General features: G+C 39.6%; 1 protein-coding gene across 1 annotated transcript; it reads left to right on the forward strand.

Moving 5' to 3' along the window:
* Positions 1 to 5: 5 nt before the first annotated feature.
* On the forward strand, positions 6 to 20,537 carry LOC140933263 (26S proteasome non-ATPase regulatory subunit 4-like). Its single transcript, XM_073382789.1, has 8 exons — positions 6 to 105; positions 202 to 342; positions 10,201 to 10,312; positions 11,563 to 11,649; positions 12,886 to 12,954; positions 15,157 to 15,369; positions 17,746 to 18,081; positions 20,175 to 20,537. Exons 1-8 carry the CDS (start codon positions 80 to 82, stop codon positions 20,394 to 20,396), a joined length of 1,206 nt encoding a protein of 401 aa, XP_073238890.1. The 5' UTR covers positions 6 to 79; the 3' UTR covers positions 20,397 to 20,537.
* Positions 20,538 to 22,029: the final 1,492 nt, after the last annotated feature.

Below are 22,029 nucleotides of genomic sequence, written 5' to 3' on the forward strand. Positions count from 1 at the left end.
TCATGCGCAGAAACACACTGAGTCATGATTTTGAAGAATCCAAAACTTCATAGGAAGATCTATTGAATTTTCGTTAAAAATGGTCCTTGAATCGACGGTTGTTTGGTAAAACTCTTTGACGTTTTTCCACCTTTTTGTAGCTTCGTAAAATATTGTAACGTCTTGTCACGTTTTTGTCTAATGATCTCCTTTCTTTTACAGTGTTGATAATAGTGAGTGGATGAGAAATGGCGATTTCCTTCCCACGAGATTACAAGCACAGCAAGATGCAGTCAGTATGGTTTGTCGTTCAAAAACTCGACAAAACCCAGAGAATAATGTCGGTCTGATAACCTTAGCTAGGTAAGTGAATGGGCGCTTAAGAGGCTGTCCGCGTAAGACCGCGAAGGCAAATTTACGGATTGCCCAGATTTTTTCAGTGGAAGATAACTATCCCATCCCATGAACAAATATCACATTTAGTGGAACCAATTCATTTTTTTTCTCTATATTACAGGAATATTTTCTAGGTCACCTAGAACTAGCCAGTTTGCCGTCGGAAGTGGTGCGATTTTGCCGAAACTTTACGGCTCTCTCAAACCTGCCTTACAAAGCCGAATAAGCAAAATATTCTACACACAAAAGTTCTAACTCTGATTAATAGTTTCGAGGTCTAATGGTTGCATTCTGTGGAAAGTTGGCTGAGATATGAATTTTTTAAAATGACCTTTAAGTTGCTCGGCAGGAAAAGTAATTTGCAGAACCAGAGCTGAAATTGTGCAAAAGTGGCACCTGACCCAGACTTATCCATGCCCAGACTCAAGTCTATGCTAAATCAGAAGTTCTAAGACCAGTGTACTTCTTAATGCAATAAAATTTGTGGACACTCTTCTTTGCGTACTGTACAAAGTTCAGCTAAATTTCCAAAATTTTGCATACTCACCGCAAAGCTGTAATAATTGTAACGGTCCACATCTGATCTACTAATTTCCATACCTATAACATTTCTAGTCATCACCAAATGTCATTAGACCCTCTAAAAGTTGGAATTTTGAAAACATATGGAGAAAAATTGGTAGTTGCTTTTTTGTTTTTTTTTCCTTGTCGACGATGGATGTGACTTATTTCTCCATATTTAAATAACCTTAGGTGCGTCATTTCAACAAATTGACAGGAAATATAATCCTTGCATCTCACATTTTTAAGGGAAAAATAACCCTTCTTTTACAGAAAAACACGAACTATGACTTAGAATTCCCTTAAGGTCTGTTTCTTTAGAGGAAGAAGCAGCTGAAGAAGTTATGTTTACATGGCTAAAAATAGTTTAGTTACTGTGGCCTGTCACGCATTCCTCAAGAGTGGCCGTGTATCGATCCATTCTATTATCTTATTATCTTTTTTTAAGTGATGGTTATTGATAGTCATACAATTTTATCACAGTAAATTCCAATTCTTTGCTGGGTGGGTAATACTGTGCTGTTGTATTTATTCATTCCACAACTGCTTTAACTGAGTCTGTCTCCAATACTGCTACTAGGACAAGGTTATGACAGCCCATGGTATAATACACGACAAATAGCTTCAAATAGTCGCTTGATTTCTGCAACAAGCTTTTGCCTTTTGAACTCCCCGTCTTCTTCCAGCAGGTCTCTGGTCAAGTTCAATTTCTGCAGAACCTTGTTGTCTTCTCTTTGTTGCAGCGAGAAAGGAAAAGAAACCTTGCACCTAACTTTTGGTCAACCATTCTTCTCTAGTAAACAGCTGATTGTTTTGCGCACCTTTGGCTTTGCGCATATCATTAGAAACCTGCAGAGGCTCTGCTTTACGTCTCGTCTGTTCACCAAGGTCAAACTTCGCTGTTAAATATTTCTTCACTTTATCAGTAAACTTGGAAGGTCCAACTCTGGGCTTAGCCAGTGCTCAACCCATACAAACAGGTGGGTCTGATGGTCGCGGGTCATGCTGATCACTTGTACTTTAGATGTGCTTGGCATATCTTCAGTTATATTAACAGCTGTGGTGAACCTTTCTACCTGGTCATGCCAGAGTCTTTCATGAAGTGTTTCAGAATCCTTCCTTTCTTGTTTTATAATGTGATCCACAACATTGAGATGTGACTCCATCTCTGAAAAGTTTGGGAATCCTTTGACCTATCCGAGTTCCGAGCACTCAAACAAATATAGCTGGTGATCCCTATCGTCATCTGAACTTTCTAACAGGGGCTATTGACATTTGTAAACCAATGCATCTTTGCAATCAAAAAACCCGCTAATGACAGGGAGCGTGGTGCTTTCTTGAGATTGTGAAACCAACTGGTCAAAAGGAAACTCTTTGCGAGGTCCTTTTCCTTATGATCCTCAGACACGTATGCCTTTTTCCTCGAACTGGAAATTGTGTAGCCTGTTAAAGCCTTCCATCTTCTTCACCTCTAATGTCTTCTTGGTCTCATCGACAGTGCAGACGCGGGCGTTTGTTCCTATCACTGATCTTTCTGACTACAGTGCTCTCTTTAATGTCAGCTGCTGTAAGAATATCATGTCCTTCATCGCAGAATCTTCTAATGCACGATTTCATTGGGCATAAAATTCTGTCACGTATATTGTTGCCATAGTGTGGCTCTGAATAATCATAGTGGCAAACCTCTATACCCATCCTCTGACCAAAATCCTTTACTGCAGTGATAAGGAAGTTGTTATGATAGCAGCCGCCTTCATCTGACCACAGATGGATCTTAGAAACATGTGGCTTCTGCCTCTTGATTTCTTGTAGAGTGTGCTCAGCAACTGAACAGACCGCAAACCAGTCCTGCTGGCAAGCATCAAAGAGGTGAGCATAAGACTGTAATTCTAGGCTACCTGCCTTTTCTGGATCACTGCAAATGACCGTGGAGATGTGCAAGCTCAGGCCGCTCTTTCCATACCAATCTGACTGCTTCTCATGATATCTGAGCTGCTTAAACTTCATCGCCCAGTCCATTACAAGAAGTGCCAATTCTGGGTTGAACGCTATCATCTTCAACTAATCTTGCTTTGCTGCTTCTTGATTCACTGATCTGACGATGTGAACTTTCCAATGAAACATATTTGTGCAGACCTGCTTGAAGTTGTAGAGAACTGTCAGTCCTCACTGTAAGGGTGCCAGGAAGAGCCTCTAATTTGAACTTCTACTTCATCATGAACATTTTTCATATTTTTCACAGTAACCCTAAGTTTCTGAGTGCTGATGAGGACAGATTTCATGAAAATGGGGATCTTGTTAGTCACTGAGGGTGAATTTGTGGCAGTGGTTGGGACACTTGGCTTCCTCTGGCTTGCAATGAACATGATAACAAGTCTTGAAGTAGCGTTTAGCATCCTAAAGCTTTCTTTTGGCTTACATGCACCATTTTTTTTCTCCAATCCTACTTTCTTTAGGCTATCAGTGATTATTTCAACCTTGTGGAAAGCTGCTGATCCTTCAGCAGTGGTATTGTCGAGACCTTGGAGTGACTTTCTCTGAGAGGCTTCCCATACATCTAGAATCTTGAATAACGTAGTGCGGCTGAAGGGCTCACACTTTTTAACTTGGCGCAACTGCACATATTGATTGTTCATCGTCAAGAGTGTAACTGTAGGCATGACATTAGGCATTTCCATAGTTTCACCACTGTCCAACTTCAAAACTTTGGTTCCGTATGAAACATCTTGGTAGAAATATGGGCGATTAATGAATTCGATGAAATGGTCTAATTTGCCCATGTCAATGCGCACATGATGGTACTTTTTTTCACGTGAACAGTACCTGGGCCTAGCATTCTTGCATGGCATCTTGCTTGATTTATTTGTTCTGTCGATAATTTTTCATACAGGTAATGTAGTTTTTCAGTTAATCATTATTTTATTATTATCAATAACAATCATTTAAAAAAGATTATAATGTTATAGAATTGATCAATACACCAACGCTATTGTTTTTAAATCAACCACCAGTCTTCAGGAATGTGTGACAGGCCACAGTAATTACCATGTAGACATATATTCTTCAGCTGCTTCTTCCTCTAAAGAAACAGATCTTAAGGGAATTCTAAGCCATGGTTCATGTTTTTCCTTGGAAAGGAGGATTATTTTTCCCTTGAAAATGTGAAATCCAAGGATTTATATTTCCTGTCAATTTGTTGAAACGATGCACCTAAGGTTAATTTGCATACAGAGAATTAAGTCACGTTCATCGTCAACAAGGAAAAAAACAAAAAAACGGCTACCAAGTTTTCCTCATATGTTTTCAAAATTCCAACATTTAGAGGGTCTAATGACATTTGGTGATGACTGGAAACGTTATAGGTATGGAAATCAGTAGATCAGATGTGGACTGTTACAATTACAGCTTTGCGGTGAATATGGCGAATTTTGGAACATTAACGAAAATTTGTACAGCACCCAAAGAAGAGTATCCCCAAATTTTATTGCATTAAGAAGTAGACTGGTCATAGTACTTCTAATTTAGCATAGACTTGAGTCTGGGTTAGGTGCCACTTTTGCACAATCACTTCTTCAGCTCTAGTTATTCAAATTACTTTTCCTGTCAAGCAAATTAAAGGTCATTTTAAAAAATTCATGTCTCAGCCAACATTCCACAGAATGCATCCATTAAACCTTGAAACTATTAATCAGAGTTGAAACTTTTGTGTGTAAAATACTTAGCTTATTCAGCTTCATAAGGCAGGTTTGACAGAGCCGTATTAAAGGTTCAGCAAAATTGCACCACTTCTGACTGCAAACTGGCTAGTTATAGGTGACCTAGAAAATATTCCTGTAATATAGAGAAAAAATTAAATTGGTCCAAATAAATGTGATATTTCTTCATGGGATAGGATATTTTTTTCCGTGATGACCCGAAATTTGCCTTATTGGTTCTTACGCAGACAGCCTCTTAATTCAGATTATACTAATTCCAAGACTGAATCCAAAAAGAGGAAGCAAAGAGGCAAAATAGCTAACCACTGACTGTTCTGATATGATTGATATATGTGAATTTCATATATTTGAACTGTGGGATAAAGAAATAGATGCAACTCAGAAGATCATCCCAGTTAAATATGCAACTTATACATTTGTGAAAAGAAAGCCTGAAACATTCAGGCTTGCCAGGATTTGAACCCTGACTTCTGTGACACCAGTGCAAGGTTCTAACCAAATGAGCTACCAAGCCAACTGGGAGCTGGTCATTATATTTGTAAATTGGTTTTTAATATACCCAAGGAAGATAAAATAATGACTATGTGAAATTTATGTATTTGAATTGCGAAATGAAGAAATAAATGCAGAAAAGATCATCACAGTTGCGAAAAAAAGCCTAAAAAATGCAGGCTATTGTTACATTGACTGTTCTGGTGTAAGTGTCTGATTGGCTTATTGTCAGAATACACTTTGAAGCAACCCCTCAAAATAGCTGGATATTTGGACTTTTTGTTGGTAAAATCCACCTCCCAGGTTAAACCAGTGTTCAACCAAGAATAATTATTGTTGTTGTTGTTGTTGGAACTCTAGTAAAGAGCTAAACCTTAAAGAATGAAAGCTAGTTTAAACTGAGAACAGTTTGACCTGCAATATATCTGTTACTGGTCAAAATTATATTCAGGTTAAAATTTTTTTATCTTGGTTGTTTCTCAATTTTCTTTGTCTCCTGGTCCTAATTCATGAATAATTAGGGCTAGGAGACCAAAAAAATTGAGAATCAACCTAGGCTAAATAATTTTAATCTGAATTTTAATTTTGACCTGTATGCTATGCTGTCTTCAACATTATTTGACGATCGAATAGAATCCGTACAGCAACTATCTAGTACTCTTTAAAACACTGGGATTTTCCATATCCCACCATGCTCTTGGGTCTCAGCTCCAGACTTCCATGTCCTATACTCTCCCCTGCCGACGAAAATGGCATCCTGACATTATTTTACATAGATCATACAATTAGCACTAACTGGCAGTGACAACAGTGAAGGAAACAAAATGGAGGGCCTGGGCTCAACTTTGGATGTGTAAAAAAACTAACAAACTAACTAACAAACCAAAAAAAACTCGGGTCTGTGAACTTGTGGGACTCAATAATTTACATGAGAAAGTTGCAACCAAAGTTCAACCCTAAGAAGAAGAGTAACCCCAGGATCGGGGATCTGTGCTACTTTGGCCATTATAAGTCCTCTTGCGTTTCCCCTGATGCTGCAGCTGGGCTTTCTGGAGCGGCATTCACTGTTTCCGTTGGGTCACGTAGTGGTTCTGCTTCGGGGCACTGCAATGTACCATTGCTGTCCGTGTCCAACTGAGCATCTGGTGATGCTGGGCCTTCTGGGCTGCTCGTAGCTGGTTCTGCTGCTATATCTTGTGGGACAACTGTAGGAGGCTGTGAGTTATCACCCGCTGTCTGTGTCACACTGAGCAGTAGAGTACGTATCTGCCCCTTTGTCAATGTCTTCTTGGTCCCTGTGTAGTCGTTGGCCAATAGATGGGGCATGTGGTGTACTCACAGTATACCCCTCACCTGAACTTTCCTGGTCCTCTCTGACATGAATTGGTGGCACAGTGCTAGTGGGCTGACAAGTTTTGTCCCCTACTTTCTTGAGGGAAGGTGGGGTTTCAAGTGGCAATGCTTCACAAGGAAGGAGCAAATTATGGTGTAGTACTCTCTGTTTGCCCCGTCCACCTTCTGGCCTCACCCGATAGACGGGACTGTCTGCTATTCATTTCTCAATGATGTGTATCTGTTCTTCCCAATGTTAACGAAGCTTCCCTGGTCCTCCACTTTCCGGCAAATTTTGGACAAGAACACAATCACCAGGACATGAAATTAACAAGAGACGTTCCCTTGCCTTCTGAAAGGCATGGGAATGCAGTTTGTACAAGGCAGGTCATGCCATGTTTGGTACCGATGCTGCTCCCTTGTTTTACTACCTCTTCGATGACATTAAATCCAATAATGAGATATTCTTGGTTATCTTGCCTTCCCACTAGAATGGACACTGTTATTGGCTCTGACTGTCCATATTCCCCAACCAACTGAAATTCTACCTCAATCCGGCCATCATATAAAAGTGTACTACCATTTGCAACCTTCAGGTCCAGTTCATGTTCCCCCAATAACTCACTTTTATCTCTCTCTGGCACATCAGGTAGATAGGTGTCCTTCCGTGACTTTGATATAATGCAAACTTGAGCACCTGTGTCCCAAAGGGCATCAACCTTCTTCCCTTGTAGTAAACAGCTTACAATGCACCTTCTCCTTACCAACTTTAAGTCAACTTTGAATGCTGGGGTGAAGTTAAGTGGGCAGGAAATGACATTATCAACTCTTCTTCCCCTTTTGCGGACGACTGGTTCGTTGTTTCCACCTCTCTTAAAGCTTCACAAAGTATCTTATACTCCCCCCAATGTTCTTGTTGGCACAATTTTGAATAGTACCAGCTAGCATGGCATTGTGAACAACAAACGTGTCGACTGGTAACACTTTCTATTCTCCCACACTTCACAAGTGTTCGGGACTGTTTCTGCATATTCAGGGTTACTTCCTGTTCCAAGGGTGCAATCCCAGTCTGTTTTCCTGGAAATATGCCCAGTTTTGGCTCGTGATCTCCGGCAATTGTAGCTGAAATGACCACTCCTCCACCAAATAAAGCAATGGGTGCATCGCTCCCCAAAGCCTTCTCTTAGACAATCTGCACACCTTCTAGGTCGTGCCCTCTGTTCATTTCTGAACCCGTTTTGATCTTGGGTGGTGGTACGATGTTGGCTTCCTATGGATTCCCTAATGGCAGCAAGCTCTGCTTTCATTTCCTGTACTTCTGTAAGAAGGTTAGGTTTTGCTTGCTTCTGTGGATGGTTTGTGTCCCCCCCCCCCCCACCCCCAGTTGGTGTCTCCTTGGTAGGGGTTACTTTAGCTACAAGTGGTACAGGGTTTGTGCTTGTGGCAGGCCCACGAAGTGAACCAAGTTTTTGCTGACAGCTCCATTTAGTTTTTCAAACAGTTCCTCAACTGTAACATGAGTGTTTTGGAGGTATGGCTTCAACTCCAAGTTTTACTGTCACTTGGAAGACCTGTCAGCGATGAGTGTGAGAGCATGCTCTGAACAAGTTTGGGGTCATACTTCAAATCAGATTCTGCCTCTTGTGAAGCAAATAGTACTCTCTGTTTAAGGTTAAGAAGGCGAACCAAGAAGTCCTAGGGGGTCTCCCCAACCTCTTGCACCCCAGAACTAAGTAACTGGTACATTTCAGTAGCTTCGATTCTTTCTCTTCATAGTGTGATCTAAGGATCTTGCATACATTTGCTAAGGTCAGATCAGGCTTACCTTCCAGGTAGCTCCTTAACCTCAATCCAGGATTTACTGCATGGATAACTGCCTCTATTACGTCCTCTTCTTTGTAACCACGGTTTAATCCAGCATTAATTTGATGGGCCGAGCTAGTAAAGCTGAGTTGGTCTTTCTTAGCGAATCTCTGTTCTGCCCCAAAATTTTAAACTTCTTTTTAAACGTTGTCATGGTAGAAACTTCTCAAGGACACTCGCACTGGCTCCCGCGTCTGACTTTTGCATCCCAGCTGCATCGTTTGTTGTCAGGTCCACTTTTAACCTTTGTTGCCGATCCTTCTGCCCCTTCTGCTCGACAAAACTCTCAACTCCTTCAACTTCTTACTATCCAGTTCCTCAGCATCCAAATATTTTGTCGCAGTTTGAATTAGAGCGAGGCAGCCTGTGTCTTTCTCCTTCAATTTGATGTGCAACTCTGTGCATAGTTCTCGAAGGAATGCTTCATTGAGGCGATTAATCGGCCCTCTTAGCTCAATTTGTGCCTCCTCAATTTGCTCGGGTTCGTTGGCCTTTTCATTCAGTATTTAAATCATGTCGAGGTCACCAAATATTACACTGTCTTCTTCTCCTTTAACTTTATTTGGCGATCGAATAGAATCCACACAGCAACAATTTACTACCCTTTACAACAGCGGGATTTTCCATATCCCACCATGTTCTTGGGTCTCAGCCCCAGACTTCTACATTCTACATGTAACATACATGTATATCCACATATCACAGTCTACATAGTATAGCAATTACCATACACAGTTTTCCTGTTTTAAAACTTAAAACTAACAAAAGTTAACTTTATTTAAAGAGGGCATGAGCACGTGACACTTTCAATAACGAATAAACCACTTTCCAGATCAGATTTTAATCTGGACATGTTAGTTTTTTAGAGAGGGGAAACCTGTTTTACTCAGAGATTAATCTTTGGAGCAGAGAAGAGAACTGACCACATACGTTTTGGATGCTAGGACTTGAATCAAAGCCTCATTAGTGGGAGGCGAGCGCTTTCACCAATGCACCACCCCCACTCCCCAAGCATTGCCCCATGCATTTAAGGTACCACTGAGTTCTGCTAAACTCTGCAGACAGGCTTATTTCCACAAATATGTAAAATTGGTCAGTGAAACAGTTCCAAAATCTATGTCCTGGGCCACCACTTTTGTACCAAGTTTTGAGTATGTGCCATGATTGGCCTGTTAAATCAGCCAAGGTCAATTTGCCAATCAGGTTGAAGGGAAATTTGAAAAGCATTTCCAGTAATTCATTGAGCCTGTTTGGGACCCACAACAAGGATATCAGTCCTGCTACACAGACATCACTAACAGCGTTAAGATTACGTCTGCGAAGCAGGGTAGCTTTTCCAGCAGGGATACAGCTTAACCCTTTAAGCCCAAAGAGTGATCAGCATCAAATTTCTCCTTGTAACATCAATGCCTTGTAAAACAGAGTGGTCATGAGAATTATGGACTTGATCACACAAGATGAATTTGCTTGATATTTTATCAACTTCTCCTCACTAATTCTGTAGGAAATGAATAGGGACAACAAATGAGAATTGAAATTTTGATGTTAGGTGGCTGGGTATTCTGCAGTTACATGTACTCTGACTAGCTGATTGGTTAGCCTTACCTAAAGTATATCTCAGGAAAAAGAACACATACTTTAATGGAGAGTTTTCATGACAAGCTGAATAACCAACTTTTGTTTTTAACCTCAAAAAGTACGACACACTATTCCCCTCATTGTGCTTTAGTGGCTGATCATTTTTGATATTCTTGAAAACTCCACCTTTGTTTAAACAGTTATATTTCAAAGAATCTGATCACGCTTGACTTTTGAAGGATTCTACTCATTATCTTGTCCATGCTTTATGCTTTATTCACAGCCTTGAAGTCCTGGTAACATTAACCCCAGATGTTGGCAAAATTTTATCATCTCTGCATAGAGTCCAATTTAAGGGAGCAATAAACTTCCTAACAGCAGTTAAAATAGCCCATGTAAGTTTTTATCATTTCAATTTTTTTAGTTGTTACAGTGCGACCGGGAAAACCGTGAATGCTTGAAATATCTCAGGAATGGTTATTGTGTTATGACCAATCACAGCAAAGATCAGTATACGCAAACTGGCCATGAAACCACAAACTAATTAACATTCTTGCTTGCGGTTTAGTTTTCTGACACCTGATTGGCTTTTCTCTTGCAAGACAATAACATTCCCGAAATATTTCTGGTGTTCTACAGTTTTCCCGGTTTGACTGTAAAACCAACACTAATAGTCCTGACCCATATATTGATTTCATAAACGTTGATTTGCCCTCAAACCCAGACATTCATTTAGCAGCTCTAAGCACTTTATGGGCTCCAAAAACTGTTTCCATCTCCAGACTTCAAAAGAAATAAGAGAGGAAAATTGATCACGTCTGACTGGTCAAAATATTTAAACTAACCCAATAACTTGAAGGTACTATAGTGTAGTACAGCTACTGTAGCTTAACAACCAAATGGTGATCTTGGGCTGACATTGTCCGTTGGTCGGCTGTTAATTTGAGCTAATCTCTTCTTGGGGGATTGTTTTAGGATTCTTTACTTGGCTTCTACAAGTCGTGTTTGTTGTTTGTAAAATTAGTTATCAAGTTAAACCAGAATTGCTTTTGTTTATTATGAGTAATAAGGGGCTGGGAAAAAAGGAAATTTTGATTCAAACTATTTTGAATACTCGTTTCACTTGAGAATAGATATACATGCAGTGTAACATCTACTTCCAACTTGCACGCAACGGACGTCCCTGGGAACAGTCTTCTCTTGATTAATACAAGCGAAAAATCTCTATTTTAAGTTGTCTTGCTAGTGAATTGATGCTCATTATTTACATTTCTTCTGTATTTTTTTCTTTTTTTCACCTTTCTGTTTTCCTACTTTTCCGTTTTCTTTACTTTATTTTCAAAAAATGAATTTTTAAGTATCATTTGGTTCATTAAAACCTCATTTGCTCATTACAAGTTTAACTAAGGTCAGGAGACATGTCTGTATGAAAGGAAGAGACGCCTGGATTTAACTTTTTTGTGGTCCGAGGCTGGTTTGTAAAAAGTATCGTACTGATTTGACTGAACTCTGTGAGGTATTGCCCTCAAAACAAACAAATGAAAAACAGCTTTAATCAGCCAGCTATTGATGTTTCACTTGCAGAGAATTGGACAAAAAAATGTTTTGGCTCATTGCCTTCTCTCTTTTTCCTTTTTCTCTCCAGTTGGTACTGAAACACAGACAAGGAAAAAATCACAAAATGAGAATTGTGGTGTTTGTAGGAAGTCCTGTGGAAGCTGATGACAAAGATGTAAGTTGGATTTACAAGTTAAGCTTTTTCATTTTTGAATAATAATAAATTATAACAAAACACAAGTAAATTCAGGATTGCCATTGTCAGGGCAAAAACTCGTTGGGAAAAATATTTTAAGGTAAGAGAAAGGTGGAGAGGGGAAAGTCTTGTGGTCAGAGTCAGTGAAGAGGGAATTTTATATATTCTCAGCATGTCATGGGGTTTTGTGAAAGCTAAAAGAGGATAATATCCTCTAAAGAATTTTAATTGAGAAAGGTTTGAACCCAGGAGTCATTTCAAAAGAACGTTGAGTTTGATCGTCCGGGCGAACGTAGTCCTGAATAGGACTGTTGTTGTTGACAGTGACTGACATTTCGACAACCTGTGTGGTAGTCATCTTCAGAGTCAAAGGGAGTTGTATCACGTCAGTTGATGGTATAATCAACTTGTATCACGTCAGCTGATGGTATTTAATCCTCTAAATTTTGTTTAAAAAATCCAAATCTAATAAAAATGTTAAGATAAAGGAAATGAAACAAAAAATACTCACTACCAGTAAAAAAGGGTCAAGGGGAATGTGCAAATATGTAAGTCCAGGAAAACCTATTTGAAGATTGATCGCTATTACCTTGTTTTAATGTGCAGCAACCCTTATAACGTTAAAGTTCTGAGTGATAAGTAAGTACCCATATTTGGATCACCGTCAGATGGAAGATAGCATTCAAGGCAGTGAGCATCAACTTATCAGTGCATACAACGTATTTGAAGGCAGAGGTAGCCTTTAAATTATAGCCACTTCTCATGGCCCTTTGCCTCAAGGGATATTTAAGGAGAAATTACTGTCTCTAATTAATGTGGTGAGTGATATGAAATTGCTGTATTTACAGGTGTAGGTGGAGGTTCTCAGTTTTTTTTTTCCAAATTTCTTTACAAGTGTGCAAAAGTCAATCACAATAATGCACTCTTAACAAAATATTCATTGTGAAAGGTTTGAACCCAGGATTTTTGACTCTGAAGATAACTACCGCACAGGTTGTCGAAATGTAAGTCACTGTCAACAACAACAATCCTATTCAGGATTAAGTTCACCCGGACGATCAGACTCAACCTACTTTTAAAATATTCATTATTTGTCCATGATAACGGTAAGCAACAGCACACCGTTCTGACAGCCTATGATGTAAAGTTGAAGTCGCCAGCATTCTTACATGTCAATAAAATATCTTATATGTATTATGTATTTTATGTTTGTAGCTTGTCAAGCTAGCCAAGAAGCTGAAAAAGGAGAAAGTGAATGTAGATGTTGTTAACTTTGGAGAGGAGGTATGAATCTTGTTATAACAGTCTTTAATAATTGCATTTTACTACAATCACAAAGTTTTGTATGAGTTAGAGCAGTAGTTTTCAAATCAAAATTCGTGCTCTATCATGAATGACTCAATAAAGTTTTGAGTTTTTGGGGGAAAGTACCTGTTACAAGTGAGTTAACTGCTTGTATTTCTAAGGCGGGTGCTTAGATTTCATCTAGTAAGGGTTCCAACCAGTCAGTGGAATCCTAAATAAGCCTCTAGGGCAGGGCTCTTACTAGGCCGCGGGTCAGGTATTTCTTCTGGCTTCTGAGAGCATCACGCCCAGCTACTTTCTCAGGAAACAAAAGGAAAGGAGAAGTCCTTAGCTGTTTAATTCCTTACCTCTCTGCAATGGCCACTTCTTCTGTCCCCAAGGTGGTCATTGAAGGGAGGTTTAACTATAGTAATAAGGCATGTGGCTGTTAAAAATGAATACAGTCGAACCTCGCAGTCGATTAACGGGACTTTTCGATTACCCGTTTTTTTTTCCTGATCCCGTTATTGTCTTGCGTATTCATAATAATATTATCGTTAATATCGTTGGCACTCCATCGATAGTTATACCTAGTCTCATTTCCAGCGTGTTGCGTTATTTGACCCCGATGCGTTTAGGATTGTGACAAGGTTCATTGCGTATGCAAATTTTTTTCGTGGAACTTCACAACAAAAGATGAAACACCTTTATAGTTTCAAGAAAATAATCCTTTCCACAGGAAGGGACCAAGAATCTGTCAAATGTTGGAAAAAAGGAATCTTTTCCTATGCAAAATACGCATGATTTGCTCGTTGGCACTCTATCCATTTTTATACCTAGTCTTATTTCCAGCGTGTTGCGTTATTTTACCCCGATGCGTTTAGGCTTGTGACAAGGTTCATTGCGTATGCAAATTTTTTTCGTGGAAGTTCACAACAAAAAATGAAACATGTGAAGTTCATTTTCAAGAAGGAGATTATGAATTAAACCTGGAGTGTTTATTCGCGATATAACAGCTACGGTTTCATGGCAGTATTATAAAGAGTTAGTTACACCTATTGTACTCATGTTTCGGAAATATTTTTGAGATATCATCGTTAAAAAAAAAAAGAAACGACCGAAACAAGCGAAACCCCGAAACGATTTCGCTTGATTTGTTCTTCGTTTTGGTTTTGGTTTTGGTCGTTTTGGTGCTTTCGCTCATTTCGTTCCAATGGTTTCGTTTTGTTGTTTCGGGTTTTAGCTGAGGGCAAACGAGAAGTGAACAAATGAATAAAGTTCATCTGACACGGCTTTTCAGACGGTATTCTGGTTACATTTTACCAAGATACTTCAAGTTATTATGCTCCATGTTTACTATCCGTTTAGCGTTCTATAAGTAACTGTTTTTCCTGGAACGATCTTGCCGACTCATCCGTTTTCAAACGTTTCCAGCTGTCCGTTTGTGGACTTAGGTCAACCGTTTAACGGTTTAAGCTATCCGTTTTGGGATTTTGGTCAACCGTTTAACGTTTTGAGCTAACCGTTTATATTTTTGGTCAACGGTTTAACGCTTCAAGCTATCCGTTTTTGGACTTTGGGCAACCGTTTAAATTTTTTGCTATCCGTTTAAAGAGTTATAGAAACCGTTTAAACGCTTGAGTTAACCGTTTACTATCCGTTTAGAACCGTTTATCTTGACCGTTTAACGGAAAAGCGTTAGTGTCCGTTTTCCCAAAGAGGGTCACATATGTGATCTTCAAAAATTGAAGCAATTAAAAGTTCACTAATCCTTCCAAACGTGTGTTTAAAACACTGTTGTAATCTGTTTTGAACAGGAACACTTGAAACAGTATTTTTTTTATTTGTGAATACATACCGTGATACATACAGACCGTACATAAATGCAAGTAGGATCTAATTCACACTTAACTTTTGTTTTCTTTATTCCCTGTGTTTGCAGTATTGCCTCATTAATATTCATATTTTCGATTATCCGGACTCGCCATTATCCAGACTATATACTCAAGTCCCAACGAATCCGGATAGTTGATGTTCGACTGTATCAATAATTAAGTAAATAAATAAAATGCTTGGTTTAAAAAACACTGGGCTAGAATGCACTCTGAGGTCAAGCAAATTCCAGATCCTACAGCCAAGTTCTGCCTCAAAGCCTGAGGACTTAAATCGAGAAAAATACAGAATACATCTTTTCTTTCTCAGACGATAAATTCAGAAAAGCTGACAACATTTATCAACACCATCAATGGTAAGGATGGCAACTTGTGTCACTTGGTAACTGTACCACCAGGCCCGCTGTTGTCCGATGCCCTCATTTCATCCCCCATACTTCAAGGTGAAGATGGAGCAGGGCCAGGAATGGAGTATGCCTCGGAGTATGGCTTTGATCCCAACTCTGATCCAGAACTTGCACTGGTGAGTGGTTCCAAGAGTGACCAATATCAATATTCTCCGTACAATATCAATATGTAATGAACAGAAAAGGCTATGAGAGTTGGTAAAATGATTATCCAAGGGGAGACACTTTGATCTCTCATCAAATTCTCTTAACTGCCGCTTGGTTAGCTCAGTTGGGAGAGTGCCGGTCTTCTGAGCAGTTTCAAACAGTGGCTAGACCAACACTCAGGGTCTTTAAATAACTGAGAAAAAAAATTATGCCTTTGTAATGACATGTGAAACGGTTAGACTTTCTAGTCTTCTCGGATAAGGATGAAAAACTGTAGGTCCCGTCTTTGCAGCACTTTCGCTTATCTGGTTCTTGTGGGATGTAGGAAAACCCACTCCATTGTTCTTAAAGAGTAAGAGACGTAGACCCCGGCGGTGTGGCCTATCTTTCCTGGACTGGGTGGGTCATCTGTAAGGAGAGATCTTAAAATATGGATAACCTCTTGACCCTCCTTCAGGATTCGTAATGGCTTCCTGTAAACAGAGTATGTCATGTTTAAGGAAATGTAGGGAGATAACTTCAGAGAATTTGTGTGTTGATATTGGGGATCAAAGAGTTAATGCAGAAACCACAACAGGCCTGCCATGGTTCCCATATAAGCAGGAAAGTACATGGAGAGTCTTTGAAATTTGTTGCATAATTTGACAATAAATGTTACTGGCAGAAAAGTGTAGCCGAACAAAAATGATAAAAAAGCAAAGCTGATTACTGTTGGCTTGAGTTTGCACTGCATGGCGTCCTTTACAAATAGGAATTGTATCCTTGAAATTCCTTGAATTTTTGGTCTAAAAAAGGGTACGAACAATGCGTTTTTTGGTACCAGTTGCTTTATCATGTATATGAACTTAAGTTTAAATTACGTACTTGAACTCTATCCATTTATCTGTATGTTTTTTGTCCTTGTTTTCTCTTTTGCTAATACCAGTATAACTGAACATGTTTTGTTCGTGTAAATGGGGCTGTAGAGAGATCTCTGATGGAAGTTGAACTGAAAAAAAAATTCAACCTGATTAGTTTGAAGTGAATAGTAAGCATGTTACATGCTTTGTAGATCACAAAAGTAAAGGAATGACCCCCATAGGACCAGGTAGAAAAGGTCTTCATCATTAAACAAATGCTGTTATTCAGCATCTCAGAATATTATAACATTTATACTACTACATGAGAAATTTCTGCAATTTGATTGGCTTAGAACAGTGGTATTTCAGCTTAATTTCAAATACTTACATGTGAAAATTACAAACCTTTTGTGGGTAGTAGTATAAACAAATAATGGCATGATTTGTACGTGATATTTGGCAAAAATACCACTCGTCATATTTCAAAATTGTCTCAAATTTCACTCGCCTAACGGCTCGTGAAATTACGTATAACAATTTTGAAATATAACTTGTGGTATTTATGCCAAATATCACTACAAATCATGCTACTACCTATACTAAGAATAATTATGCATGCTGGTGTTAGGATTTAAAGGGACTGGTTCACGGTTACAGGCATATGCGAGCGATGACGCAAGTTCATCGTTTATGAACCAATCACAAATGAGAGCATAAGTCACGCCGGTTTTGCGAATGTTTCGCGATCAGTCAGCTGACTTCTCGCTCATACATATTTAAAAAAATCTTCGTGTAACGCGAATATTCAGAGGTTTTTCTTTTGAAAATGTCTTCCGCACCGTTGAAACTTCATTCTGCAAGTGCAGTGGTGTTTGTTCTTGGAAGGATGGCAGGAAAGCGAAATGAGCAGTAGTTCACATCAAAATGTTGTTCATAATCTCGAGGTCTAGAGCCTAGTTTGGTTAAAGGCGCTATGTCACGAGGATAATGTTGTCTTGGGTAAATTTTGTTCCGAAGTCATAACTTAGTGCCTTAACTCATACACAAAATGCTTCTGTAGAGTTAGGGCCTGTTTACATGGAGGTGGGGGAACCCAGATAGGTGAGGTAACATGTGCCTGGTCACCCCACCTAACATGTAAACGTGATCAAATTAAAATGAGAGATTATGTGGACAGGCGGGTTACCCACCAAAGCGGGTTACCCCCACCTACCTGGGGTCCCCCACCTCCATGTAAACAGGCCCTTAGAAATAAGATGTCAAACAAATTTCACCGGGCAGCACTAACCATAATATTTTTTGGTGATTTTTGCAAGCATTAAACCTTGAAAAACGTTGGCCCAATTTTTTTTAAGTTAATAGTTTATGTCTTAAATAACAAAACTGGACCGTTTTTTTAAATTAAATTAATGCAAAGACAAATTTTAAGCTTTTCAAAAAGATAGCAAATAGCGTGAAATAGCCTCCTTAAACAGTGGAATTGAAAAGGTTGCATTTATTTTTTAGGCTCTTCGTGTGTCCATGGAAGAACAGCGTCAGCGACAAGAGGAAGAAGCCCGGAGAGCCACAGCGGCCAGTGGCGATGACACGCCCACCCCCCAGGCTCCCATTGCAGACAGTGAAGAAGCAATGCTTCAACAGGCTCTATCCATGTCTACTCCACAGACACCAGTGTTTGATTTCAGTGCTATGACGGAAGAGCAGCAGATAGAGTATGCCATGAGGCTGTCGCTTCAAAACATGGAGGCGGAGTCAGGGGCTGACGGTGAGAAGGATGTAGAAAAAGACAAAGATGAGAAGCAAGAACAGGCTGGAGCCAGTGCTATGGAAACAGATACACAGGTCTGAGTTCTCTTCTTACTTTTCTTTTTTATTGAAAGGTACAATAGTTTTCGAGTATCTTATTACAGGAACTTTAACGCCTCATGAAATGAACGCGAATTTCAAAACAAATTCGCGTGAATTTAAGTCGGGACGAGGTTGTTTTAGCTCAGCTGTTTATGTTAGAACCGGCGAAAATTGCGGAGAATTTCATCCGTTTCCCGAAGAAGAAGGAGCCGAACTACTGCCTAAAAAATTAGCATGAACAGAGAAAATACAACTCGAGGGATGACAACCGTCATAAAAAGAATATCGACTAGACTAAACTAATTTGCCCCGGGGGGTACTCCTGGGAATTCTTAGTGGGGGTGTGCCGCCCGGTTCCCCAAATCCTGACCCTATTTCAAACCCAAAAATGTTATTTTCCACACCCGTTTTCAGACCTGGCCTTTAGACAGAAATTATTTCATCATTACTTAGATCAGAGCGCAAGCAAAAAATTTCTTCAAATGCATTTCGCATTCACATATTTCTATTTTTCATATTCATTTGGAATTGAAACGATAAATACGTTCATATGTTCTCGTGGTTCCCTCGAAAACCATACCCTATTCCAGACCAAAATGGACAAAGTCTATACCCGTTTTCAAACCAAAAAGGCCCAAAAACCCCACCCTTTGGGGCGGCACATTCCTATACGGCTTATATAAGGGAGTACCCCCGCCCCCCGCCGGGTAATTTGCTGAGGAACTGCCAAATGGAGACGGGAACTTAACATCGATCGAGGTGAGCTTTTTTTCTTAAGTAAGAATTATTTATAGAGGATATTACACGGTGGCGCGAAGATATGAATTTTATTTTCGACTGGCAAAACAATATTTTACGAACGAGCGCAGCGAGTGAGTAAAATATTGTTTTTGCCACGAGAAAATAAAATTCATATCTTCAAGCCGCCGTGTAATGTTCTTTTTATTATATAGACAACAAGACGTCGATAAAATAATAGATTTTTATTCGCGCAAAAAGTAATTGTGACGGCTCAAATTTACAGTGCAGCAATATAAGACATTGTTTACAATAATCTTGAGAAATAACACTGAGCTGAATAGGGCTCTACAATGACAAAATATAAGCAAAGCTTTGAAAAATGTGCAAGTAAAATTCAAAAATTTCGAAGGGAAATTACCAAAATTACATCATCGATAAACTCACGTTTGAGATTATGGAAAATAAACCACTCGGGTCCCGGATGTAGTTTTTATTAATTTTACGAGTGGTATATTTTCGAGTAAAACATTAGTGTCTATATAATAATAAATGAATAAAACAATTATTGAATATGGCTTTCGCATGATCTGAAGAATTATTTAGATCGAGGAGTGTGTTATTTTAGTCGGAACTCCTGGTGGCAAAAACAATATTTTACTCACTCGCTGCGCTCGTGCGTAAAATATTGTTTTGCCACTCGAAAATAAAATTCATATCTTCGCGCCACCGTGTAATATCCTCTATATACTTAGCCTCATTCATTAATTAACATTGCTAAACATCCCATAAAAGTCTGAGTTATCTAATTTAGTTATAACGTTTGAGCCTTTCGACATAACACTATCGCGTTGAAATTCAAATGAGACACCTTCTTCCCTTTTTAGTAGTTCATAAAAACATTTCAAATGTGTGATGCTAGAGCAAGCTGTTTGGGGGGCCCAGGGGGGCGGGGGAAAAGGTTTTCTCTCCCGCGCCCTGATTCCCCCATGGAGCTACAATCTTGGACAAAAAGTGTTAACAATTTTGCACTTCCTTACCCACAGAACGCCTATACTGCGGATTTGGCACCGCTATGGCCCCTCCCCTCGCCCACGCTGACCCTGTTTTCTTAGTCGGGATCAAAAATGAGCCAGCCGGACTTCAACATTTTTGTTTTGCGGGGAAGGGGAAGTATTTGTAGTTGCCAGTGCTTTTAAGAGCTTTATCTTAAACTAGACATAGTAACGTCCATTTTTCTCAACATTTTTGTCGAAGATTGTAGCTCGCAGGCTAGTGGGAAAGAAGTGCAGTGTCTCTGTTGTTACACTTTTTTAATTTCTTTTTCTTTTGTGTGTGTGTATATTCAGGGAGATGGGACTCAGGACATCACAGAAGTCATGTCCGATACAGACTTCATTCAAAACGTTCTTAAGAATTTACCCGGAGTAGATCCAAGTAGTGAAGCCATACAAAAAGTCATGGTATCACTCGCTCAGCAAGATAGCGAAGATGCTAAAGGCAGAGATGACCAAGATGAGCCCATGGGCGAGGAGGACACCGACAAAGACAAGAAAAAAGACAAAGAATAACCACCGTCTCTCTCTTTGTAAATACGCTTTGCGCTTGAACGAGAAATTTCCGAGATTGTGGCACGTGTAAAGAGTTTTGTGAAAGTTACGCGACAGTATTGTTTCCTAGCTATGACGGTGAATAAATCAGTCAGAAGTAACTTCTAAGTTGCTGCAGTGATTTCTTATTTCAAAATTTTTTGTCACGCTGAAGATAGCTTAATTCGCATTTGTAAACAAAAAAATTGTTTCCCCGGTTTTATCGATAAATTCAAGTAAAAAAGACAAAGCTTTACCTGTTAAAACTTCCAAACGGAACTTCGTGAAATTTCGTTGTTTGTTACGGCAGCACACCGGGAAGGCATTTTGCTCGCAACTTGCGCGAGTTTGGCGTCGCTCGCTCGGAGGAACTGGAGGTGAATCAGTGAATAGTGCAGGATACTCACTGATTGAGTAGCCAATCACAGCGCACGAAAAACACTATCCACTGTTTTAGTATATACTAAACTGTAGGTTTTAAACTTGACATCGAAAGTCCTGGCATGAGCTCTGTTCTGAAAGATCCTAACGAAAAGTGACGTACAGAGGAGTTCATGGTGAACTACAAGTAACTCCAGGTCCAACGTAGCTAGCGGGTTGGAAAAAGAAAATATTCTCGCTGCGTACATAATTGGCCCATGACGCGGGAGATAACTCCTTTATATTCCGTCGTGTTGGGCCTGCGCGCTGGTGGCCTGATGCATTGTGGAAAAGACAGATGACAGTTCAGATTAGAACAAGCGCGGCGGAAATCGCACCGAAAATTCTGTTTTTTGGCGGGGGCGGGGTGGGGGTGTAAGTAAGTTCCACCCGGCTGATAAAGGTCCCCAAGTAGCCGTTCCTCTGATGCCCTAACGCTGACCAGAACAGTGAGCTGGAGACAAAAACCAAATCCAACAAATTGAACTTTTGGTACGCAGTGGTGATTATTAGACCAAGGAAAAAAACGAACATTTTACAATTCCAGTGGAAGTATAGAAACATGAAAACAATAGGGCCGTTTAAAACGAGGAAAAATAAGACGCGTCTTACATAAGACGCGTCCTAAATAAGACTCAAACTATCCCGTATAAACGGCACATTTCGTTTGAAATTTAGCTAAAAAAAGACGCGTCTTATCTAAGAACAGCCCCTAACACCTGTTCTTCGATAAGACGCTTCTTAATGTGCCGTTTATACGTCTTATTTTTCCTCGTATAAATGGCCCTAATGATTTGGTCGGTTGTCAAGGATTTAGTAGAAGCAAAGGTTTTACTGATGAGGGGCGAAATGTCAGCCTCGTTGTTTAAATAAGCAAGGTCCGACATTGTGTCTCGGAAAAAATAATAATCACCAAAAATAATCACTTTTTGCCTCACTTTAGAGTAGTTCATGTGTCAGACTCTTTAAAAAAATGACTAGAATTCCCTGATCTTAATAACGTATGTTTTTACTCGGTGGAGTCATAAGGTGGTTGCCATGTGTTTGCCTCGGGGCACAGCAGCGAAACCAGTTGTTTGTTTGTTTGTTTTTGAAGGTAGTTTCGCGTATTCGTCGTCGGTACACAAAATTGACGAGACTAAAGGAGATGTCCTTGTTAAAGCTAGGATCAATTGCGTTTAAAAACCTGAAAGCA

The sequence above is a fragment of the Porites lutea genome, chromosome 4, assembly GCF_958299795.1.
Source record: "Porites lutea chromosome 4, jaPorLute2.1, whole genome shotgun sequence".
In the NCBI taxonomy this organism is placed as follows: Eukaryota; Metazoa; Cnidaria; class Anthozoa; order Scleractinia; family Poritidae; genus Porites; species Porites lutea.